This window comes from Elephas maximus, chromosome 3 (assembly GCF_024166365.1).
Source record: "Elephas maximus indicus isolate mEleMax1 chromosome 3, mEleMax1 primary haplotype, whole genome shotgun sequence".
Lineage (NCBI taxonomy): Eukaryota > Metazoa > Chordata > Mammalia > Proboscidea > Elephantidae > Elephas > Elephas maximus.
The window spans coordinates 121,935,509-121,946,025 of NC_064821.1; the positions used below are offsets into that span (position 1 = coordinate 121,935,509).

The window sequence follows — 10,517 nt, forward strand, 5'->3', positions numbered from 1 at the left end:
AGATTTAGACTGAAGAGACAAAGAAACCTCTTGTCCTGGGTACACAGAAACCCAAGCTGCTCCACCTTGATTCTGAATTATCTGTACTAACAAACGGAAAGGGATCGTCGATGATGCAGATAACTTCTGAGTCCCACAACATTCATGTACGCAGCTGAGATGGAAGAGGACAGGATAATGAACTCCCCATCCCAGGGCATGGGGAAAGCAAGCTTCCACTGGCAGCCAAAGAAATTGCATTTTATGGCAATCTGCCCATAGACCAAAAAACGAGTTATCTGTACGAGAGAGAGAGAGAAAGAGAAAACAGGAGAGTAGACCTGCAAAAGAATGAGATATTATTAAAGAATCCAGATCTATATATCTACACTGTGAAATGTTCTCCACTTTTAAAATATTCTTCTTTTGGCTCACTGTAAAAGCAATGATTTGACAATTCTCAAAAAAACTTGTAATTCTACCATAGGCAGGATCTCAGTAAAGGCAGGATTTTTCAAGCTGCGTCCACTGAAGTTGTCACATCGTTCTCTCTTTTCTACAGAAAAAAACATTAATTCAGAAAGGCAACCTCTCAAGTGAATCACTTTAATCCAAATATATTTTCCAAGACAAGAATTTACAGACAGGAAGTTGTCACTGAAGGATGTGTTCTCTTATTGAGACTCTTTCTGGAGGCAGTGATTTAAAGAAGCTAGCTAGTGAGAGAACCAAATGGCTTCTGTTCAAATGGAAACCAGAGGTATAATGAAGTCCTATCTTCCATTTGAGTTGACATTTACAGTCAGCACAAGATGCAAATGTATTATATGGTTAAAAATATCCTTGAAAATTCCATGATCAACCATAAAGTATAATACACATGGTTATGTGTATACTGCACTATTTAGTAATTCTTTGTATGCTGAAGTTTAAGAACCACAGAGCTAGCCCAAAGGAAAGAGCTAAAGAAAACTCAAAACGCAGACTAAGACACAATGCAAGTCTCCTTATTTAATGTAATCAGAATCTGTATTTGGTCATTTAAACAAAAAAATTAAGTTAATGAGGTTTGTTGGTATTAGATGCCATCTAGTCAGTTCCAACTCATAGTGACCCTATGTACAACAGAAAGAAACACTGCCCAGTCCTGCACCATCCCCTCAATCGTTGTTATGCTTAAGCCCATTGTTGCAGCCATTGTGTCAATCCATCTCATTGAAGGTCTTCCTCTTTTTCCCTGACCCTCTCTGTTACTAAGCATCAGTTCCTTCTCCAGGGACTGATCCCTCCTAAGAACATGTCCAAAGTATGTGAGATGTAGTCTCACCACCCTTGTTTCTAAGGAGCATTCTGGTTGTACTTCTTCCAGGACAAGTTAATGAGGTAATTATATATAACTTAAATATTTTGTTTTAATTAAAAACATAAATGTATGTCCATTTACTAATTTGTTTTTGTAGGGCCTAAGGTTTTTCTCTGAGTATGACTCAACTGATTTACCTCTTTCCTTGTTCTAATTTTTTTTTTTTTAAATAAATCATACTTATAATATTTCACTTGGGATTTCCAGTTTAGGGAAAGGAGACAAAGACACTTAAAACCAACAAATAAATAAATAAACCCGTTGCCATTGAGTTGATTCCAATTCATAGCAACCTTATAGGACACAGTAGAACCGCCCAACAGGGTTTCCAAGGAGCAACTGGTGGATTTGAACTTCCAATATTTGGTTGGCAGCTGTAGCTCTTAACCACTGTACCACCAGGGTTCCTTGTAAAACCAATATGAAAGTTAAATCCTAGGTTTTTTTTTTATATATACAAAGTTTACCCACATGTAATTTGACAGTGTTCGTTTACACAGGTTGGCATTTATGGAGTCATTACAAAGCATTCACCACTCTTAACTATTAGTGTGAGAAAGTAAGTAAGCCATAGCAGGGGAAGGGCCAATAATTCCAGTGTGCATATTGTTCCTCTAGGTCTGTACAAAAGTCAACAACTAAAAATTAAAAGATTTTTCTTCAGAACTGCCTTTCAGAATCAGAATTTTTAAATTGAAAATCCTATTTGTGGAATCTCAAAGCATCAAAATATACAAACACTTCAGGGTTAGATTATTTGGGGGTAAATTTAGAATTGAAAATTGGGTTAGGAAAGGTTTATTTTCCCATGTTCCTGAAAAACTTTTATAATGTTATTAACATTCAAAATAAGTTGGGACAGTCTCTGCCTCTCCCAGTTAGAAACGCCTTTTCTCAGCAGAGCTGGGAGAAAGGAAGTGTATTCTGCAGTAGACCCAGGGTCAGATTATTTGGGATAAATTTAGACTTGAAAATGTTCCCATATCCCTGGAAAAACTTTGACATAGTTATTAATATTCAGAATAAGTTGAGACAGTCTCTACCTCTCCTCCCAGTTAAAAATGCCTAGGAGAAAGGAAGTGAAATTCTGCAGTAGACCACATCTGAAAGCACCCAGTTCTCTAACTCAGAATTTTACAAACAGGGATATGCACACCCCCGAGTGCAGTGATTAAGAGCTGGGCTGCTAACCAAAAGCTCAGCAGTTTGAATCCACTAGACACTTCTTGGAAACCCATGACATGGTTCTACTCTGGATATGGTAGCTTTAAGTCAGGCTCAACTAAGATGGTAACGGGTTTGGTTTTTTTTTTTTTTTTGAGGATATCCCAAGACTTTTCTAGGGGAACCCCGGCAAGGATAGTTTTAGGGGAATCAATTTCTTGATTTTCAAGTTGCCTCTGTACTCTCTCCAAAAACTGATCTGCAGGAAAATGCACTTCTGGTCATGCTGGTTTCCACCTCCCCTTTTATAATCATCTATTTACTTTTTGAAAGAAAGACACACTTCTCACCATCTGGTGTCTTATTACGGACATTGAACCTAAGTATAAAAACCTCTGAGAAACAAAGGTACAATTTAAAGTATTATATACATGTTGATACAACGTGACTGGGCAAGAAATCTGACCGCAAGTCGATTGGTTTCCAATCCTTTGCTCAAAACAATTGAAAGAGAACCTAGTTGAGTTATCCTTTGAAAGATCATTGAAAACTATTTTTACATAATACATGCTATGTGATTTGGAGCATATAACTCTTAAGGAATTCAAAGAACTGAATGACATTTCTGTAACAAATTCCTTTCCATTATCAGCTACATATGTGAATAAAGTTTATTAAGAAAAGCATAAGAGAAGACCTTGCATCTACTAAAAAAGCTGTTGTTAGTTTGCCATCAAGTCGAGTCCAACTCATGGCAACCCCAAGTGTGTTACAGCAGAACTGTTTTCCTTAGTGTTTTCAAGGCTGTGACTTTTTGGAAGCAGATCTCCAGACCTGTCTTCCAGGACCCTCTGGGTAGGTTCACACCACCAACCTTTTGGTTAGTATTTGAGCGTTTAACCATTTGTGCCACTCAGTGACTCCTTAAAAAAAGAGTAGAATTCATAGCACAAAATGGTCAAAGATAAAGCTGAGACAAATGAGTTGTTTAGGTTACCTAATTTAACCAGAACCAAGCAGCAGTCACAAAATCAAACAACACACCACATTGGGCAAATCTGCTGCAAAAGACTTCTTTAAAGTGTTTAAAAGCAAAGATATCACTCTGAGGATTAAGATGCACTTGACTCAAGGCGTTGTATTTTCAATCACCTCGTATGCAAGCAAAAGCTGGGCAATGAATAAGGAAGACCGAAGAGGAGTTGATGCATTTGAATTATGGTATTGGCAAAGAATAATGAATATACCCTGGACTGCAGGAAGAACAAACAAATCTGTCTTGGAAAAAGTAAAGCCAGAATGCTCCTTAGAAGCAAGAATGGCGAGACTTTGTCTCATGTACTTTGGACATGTTATCAGGAGGGACCAGTCCGTGGAGAAGGATATCATGCTTGGTAGAAGGTCAAGGAAAAAAGAGGAAAACCCTTAATAAGATGGACTGACACAGTGGCTGCAACAATGTGCTCAAACGTAACAATGATTGTGAGGATGGTGTAGGATCAGGCAGTGTTTTGTTCTGTTGTATATAGGGTCGCTATGAGTTGGAGCCCTGGTGGTGCAGTGGTTAAGAGCTATGGCGAGCTGTGGTTGTTAACCAAAAGGTCGGCAGTTCAAATCCACCAACTGCTCTTTGGAAACCCTACGGGGTAGTTCTACTCTGTCCTATAGGGCCACTACGACTTGTAATCCACTCAACAGTAACAGGTGTGTGTGTGTGTGTGCGCGCGCGTGAGTTGGAACTGACTCAGCAGCACCTAACAACAATTTACTCCTTAAAGTTAATTTATTAGTATTTAACAAAAGCATGGATAGAAACTACTCAATCACTTCAAGTCTGAAGTTTTGTGAGGAAGAGATCTTTTTTTTAATATTGTATTTTACAGGAAAGTCCACAAAACAAACTAGCTTCTCATTAAACAATTAGTACACATATTGTTTTGTGACATTGGCTACCAACCCCATAACATGTCAACGCTCTCCTTTCTTGACCTTGGGTTTTCTATTACCAGCTCTCCTGTCCCCTCCTGCCTTCTAGTCCTTGCCCCTGAACTGATGCGCCCCCTTAGCCTCATTTTGTTTTATGCACCTGTCTAATCTTTGGCTGAAGGGTGAACCTCGGGAGTGACTTCATTACTGAGTTAAAAGGGTGTCCAGGGCCCATACTCAAGGGGTTTCTCCAGTCTGTGTCAAGCTAGTAAGTCTGGTCTTTTTTTGTGAGTTAGAATTTTGTTCTACATTTTTCTCCAGCTCAGTCCTGTATACTCTATTGTGATCCCTGCCAGAGCAGTCAGTGGTGGTAGCTGGGCACCATCTAACTGTGCTGCACTTAGTTTGGCGGAGGCTGTAGTACTTGTGGTCTATTCATCCTTTGGACTAATCTTTCCCTTATGTCTTTGGTTTTCTTCATTCTACCTTACTCTCAACAGGACGAGACCAGTGGAGTATCTTAGAGGGCCGCTCACAAGCTTTTAAGACCCCAGATGCTACTAATCAAAGTAGAATGTAGAACATTTTCTTTATAAACTATGTTATGCTAGATGTTCCCTGAGACCATGGTCCCCACAGCCCTCAGCCCAGTAATTTGGTCCCTCAGGCAGTTTGGATGTGTCTATGGAGCTTCCATGACATTGCCTTGGACAAGTTGTGCTGGAGGAAGAGATAATTTTGATGGTTAGGGTAAGTGGTGAGCAACAGACTAGAATGTTACTTAACCATACAAAATCCTACACTGTTTGCTAACTAAGAAGGCAGAGATAATGGGCACTGCCTATAGTAGGACAACAGACATTCCTATAGTAAATAACATGGTAGGTTTAAAATTTCTGTCACTTTTGAATACACATACTATCTGCAATTTGACAACTTTGCTTATAGTATTTTTTGATCTGCCTTGGATAAAGAGAAGTCCCTGGGTGGTGCAAATGGTTAATATGCTCTGGTACTAACTAAAAGGTTGGAGGTTAGAGTCCACCCAGAGGCACCTTGAAAGAAAGGCTTTGTGATTTACTTCTAAAAAATCAGCCACCAAAAGCCCTATACAGCAGAGTTCTACGACATACATGGGGTTGCCATGAGTCAGAATCAACTTGATGACAACTAGTGGGTTTTTTTGTTTTGTGTATGTGTGTGCGTGCGTGTGTGTGTTTGAAGTACTAAGAATATGTTAAGAAGTACTAAGTATTAAGAATGTGTTAAGATGTATATTAAGTACTAAGAATGTGTTAAGTACTAAGAACGTGTTAATTCTTTCCACATCACACTTCAGTATGCTCTGTCACTACACAAAAACTTCTTTATATTAAAAAGGTGTAAATTAGTAAGTCTAAACAAAAAAATCTTCTAAGCCTTGGAACAATCTTTCAAAACATGCAACATCTTCCGTATTTTATCTTCTTGTAAATAATAATACTTCCCATTCTTCTAGTTCCTCAAAGCAAATTTACAGAATAGTGAGACTATCTCTACTTAGACCCAAGCATATCTTTCATGCAGGAAGCCAACTTCACACAGAATCAGTGATGATCCTTTTAAGGGTCAGAAGAGCTATATCATTTTAGACTCATGGATGACTTACGGAGTATAAAATCCCCATTGCATCTTTAGGACTAGTGTGCAACCTACAATCACATGCAGAAATAGAAACGTGGGGTGAGCTTCGGCAAACTAGTGGAACTATCAATTGAAATTTTCCACTCTAAAACAATTTCATTAGAGACAGCAGTACCAAAAACATTATTTTATAGTTGACTTCCACCAAATTACAATGCAGCTCAGATGAAAATTCTCTGTTATCTTTGGCAGAAGTACTTAGGATCATTTTTATTTACTCCAAACTGTCTCTGAACAAAGTCAGCACAGGTCCTTTGCAATTTTTATGTCAAGCGCTTCTTGCTGTAATTAAGTAAACAGTGGAGCTCAAAGGAAGCACCAGGAGAAACCATGGGGCATTGCTTATTGATTGGTGGAATTTTAGGGGTTTAAAATTTTCATTTTATTGTACAACTGCACTTTATTACCACTTTATCCTTAAAATGTAATAAGTACAAACTGCTTCAGTAATGATAGAATAGCTTTCTCAGTTTTAATGAAACCTTTTATTCTCTGCTAAAACTTTTATTATTTCCAAATGGTAACATAGACAAGAAAAATAATCACTACTTTTATTTAGAGTAAAACTTTAGCAATTTGAATAATTTGGTGTTGCGGTGTATTTTAAGCACTTAAACAAAAAACAAAAACAAAAACAAAAAACTAACCCATTAGCATTGAGTCAATTCCAACTTATAGTGGCCCTATAGGACTCTGTAGAACTGCCCCCATAAGGTTTCCAAGGCTGTAATCTTTAGGAAAGCAGACTGTCACATCTTCCTCTAGTGGAGTGGCTGGTGGGTTCAAACTGCAGACCTTTCAGATAGCAGTCGAGCACTTAACCACTGCATCGTCAGGCCTCCTTTTAAGGCCCTTAGAATTACCACATTTCTGCTTATTGTCTTCATTTATTTTTAATCAACTAAAATAAAAAAAACCACATTATTACAAAAGTATTCTGTAATCATATATCAAAATACTCAACAGTTATGGACAGCCATCCACTATCAGATCATCTGGATAAGAATTTCTGTATAGTTAGGGTTCCCACATATCTAGGCAGAGAGACCATGAGAGGTCATGTAGTGGAATGGTTAGTGCCAGGCTCTAAAGCTGAACTGCCTGGCTTCACATTCCAGCCCTTCCTAACTGGAGACCTTTAGAAATTTATCATTGAAAATGAGGGTGACTATAGAACCTACCTCATGGAGAGAGTGAGAAGATTAAATGAGCTTTTCATGTAAAACATTAGAATTGAGTCCAGCACTTAGTAGGCACGTAATAAATGATCAGCTCCAATATGGTTTTCACGTGAGAATATATCCACCTGTAGGCTGCATGTAGTCCTTGAGTGGTCCAAATGGTTAATATGTTCAGCTGCTAACCAAAAAATTAAGGGTTTGGGTCCACCCACAGGCACGTTGGAAGAAAGATCTGATGATCTACTTCAAAAAAAGCACCCATTGAACACCCTATGGAGCACAGCTCTACTCTGACGCACATGGGATCTCCATGAGTAGGAATCGACTGGATAGCAACTGGTAGACTAGATGTACCATCAGGTTATAACCATTCATTCAACAAATATTTGTAGATTTTTCTTTATGTTGAACACAGTCCTAGGTAAAGAGGACACAAATTTTAACAAGATATGGTGCCAACTATCCAGGAGCTTACGATTTTAGTGGAAAATAATTGTTGTTATCTTAAAAATATGTCTTTCTTGAAGAGTACCATGAAGTACACTCTTCTGCTAGATCACACATTTTCCTCCTTTCCATGGGCTTGGAACTAATGAAGCTTCAGAAGAATTAGACTTCAGTTTCTGAAGTCTTAATCACGCACATTTTAATAAGCAGCTACAGATTTTTCCACATTTTAAAATAGATGATTAAACGGTCTAATCAGATTCTAACTTAGCCAAAACTTGAAAAACATAGGAAGACAACCATAACTGACACATTGATTGTCCTGAATGTGGACACACTGCAAACAGCAGCTGCAGAAAAATAGTGCTGTTCACATCCCACATGACCCACAGCTACCAAAATTGCACAGGAGTTCACCTGGTGGTGCAGTGATTAAGAGCTATGGCTGCTAACCAAAAGATCGGCAGTTCGAATTCACCAGCTGCTCCTTGGAAACCCTATGTGGCAGTTCTACTCTGTCCTATTGGGTTGCTATGAATTGGAATGTACTAGATGGAAATGCATTTGATTTGGTTTTTGGTAAGCTAAGTTCAACTCGAGGTAAAATAAGACACTAATATAATCGCAGCTACATCACTTTCCAGCAAGTTCTAAAATTGACTCCCAACATGGCGCCTTATATGCCTTCAGTTTCTTGGAACATTGTCGTTTATGTCATTACACTCAAAGAATTCATTAAAAAGTAAAATCTTTAAGTCTGACTATAAATTCCACGCACAAGAACTAATGTGGTATTTCAGACATCACAAACTCCAAATGATCTTAAATATGTTGTCCTCTGCTAATTTGCTGCTCTTGAAAATGTGCAATAAATTCAATTAAAAAGGAAAGCATCTTTAAATTAGTTGCAATATCAACTAGGATATTTTTCTGCTTAGTAGATGTATCATAATAAAAACCCATCTAATATGCATTACATTGTTTAATTCAGAAGGAAATTGGATATTCTCCCAATAAAAGGACTGAGGCCATTTTTTTCAACAGCTAATAATGGCTCTGCTAACTTTCTAGACTAGAATAAATAATTGCCAGAACAGGTCTTCTGAGGAGTCACCCTACCTAAGGTAACAGAAGAGCAGTAAACACACTGGCAGACAGGCTCCCTTCTTCTCTCCTTCCTTTCCTGTGTCATACTGCCTTCCTTCAAAATATATTTTAGTATTTTGAGATCCCTTTGAGATTGGGCAGCTACAAGTCCTGAAACAGGGGGCACCGCCAGCGATGAAACCTTCTTCAATATTAAATGAACCCACACCTCTTTCCGACGCAAGACACTATGGTGGGAATTTATCGCGCAGTCCCACGTTTCCAAAGGAATGCATATTTTGGTGACCTCTACTTTTTTACTTCTGAATCTAAACACATATATTCCACACCTCAGGAACCCTTGATCTCAGCTAAAGTCCCTGCTTAATGTATGCGTTTTTCACATCCCTTATATTAATCCTCCCTCAGTGAAAATTTCAAAAGGAGCTAAATAAGGCCTGTGCAAAAAAGCGAGGAGGGGGAGGGAGGAGATCCTGGAATTTCAGCCATCCTCGCCACTACTCAGAATCCGTATTATTTTTTCCTCTCCTCAGCCTCCCTTCTCTCTCCCCCTCTCTCCCTTTCCTTTATCAGCAGGGGGGAGGGGGAGGGGCCGCTGGCTGAAGCTGCCACCTGCCGCAGCATGGAAAAACTCCAGTTGTCACTTACCCAGCGGGATGAGAATGGCTCATTTTCGCAGGATCCCTTTTGGGCCCCTCGGCAGGCGCAGAGGGTGGATGCGTGGGGCCCTGTGCGCGCTGTCGCCGCGACAGTCGCGCTTGCGGAGTGGCCCCGCACTGCGGTAGCCCGTGCGCCCGGGCACCTGAGCTGGGCCGCTGCCTCCCGGGCCCCCACCCGCAGACCGTATCCACAGCCTCTGGTTGCTAAGGGAGGCGGGAAGGCAAGCGCCCTGGGTCTGGAGAAGCGGAGGCGGTGCTGGAATGAGCCTGGGGAGGCTGAAAGTGAAGCCTAGCTTCCACCCTTTTTTCTGGGACACACTGTGGGAGGAGATCGGGAGCCCCCCCAGGTCTGTTGCTCTGGGGCGCGGGTTCCCCAGGCACCTGTAATCTGAAAGCACACAAACACACACACCCTTTTGGCAGGCTTGCCTCCTGCTAGGCCCTCAAGGGAGGGCTCCGTGGTGGCTGCCGGCAATAAGAACAGGGAGCAGCTACAGTCAGTTTTAAAACCGACCCTAGATCGTAAGCTAGAAGGAAAGAAAGAAATCCTTTCTTTGTTTGCTTTGGGTTATGATTTTGTTTCTGGATCTGCAAGGCATTGCAATCGGCTCATTTCCTCCTTGGAAAATCCCCATCCTAACTCCAAGCTGACGTCTCCACTCCTAGCAGGCAGGACTGACAGCTCTGATGTTCAGAAGGTGGAAGAGATGCAATTACTCAGTAAAGCATGCTGGAAGGATGCTTGTATTTGAGCTTAGTAAATATAAGACAGGGTTTAGATGAAGAGGCCTGGAATTAAACGAGGGCTTTGATAAGGAGGAAGTTTAAATGCTGGATTCAGATGACCTGTTCTGGCATAGTCAGGTTTTCAGCTGTGTGACTTGACCTTTCCCCTCAGGTTTTTCACCTGTAAGAGAAGGGTTGGATACATCAGTGGTGACTGAGCTCTGTACCGGTCTCTGTTCTAGATTAGCCACACTTCAGTGGTGGAAAGGGTGTCACCTTGTT

General features: G+C 40.2%; 1 protein-coding gene across 2 annotated transcripts in view; it reads right to left on the reverse strand.

The window, feature by feature from the left end:
• Positions 1–9,870, reverse strand: part of ERICH3 (glutamate rich 3) — a 160,703-nt gene extending 150,833 nt beyond the window's left edge. For both annotated transcript variants that reach the window (XM_049879583.1, XM_049879582.1), the window contains exon 1: positions 9,499–9,870. In XM_049879583.1, the coding sequence (XP_049735540.1) occupies positions 9,499–9,521 (23 nt within the window). In that variant the 5' untranslated portion in view covers positions 9,522–9,870. The remainder of the gene's footprint in view (positions 1–9,498) is intronic.
• Positions 9,871–10,517: the final 647 nt, after the last annotated feature.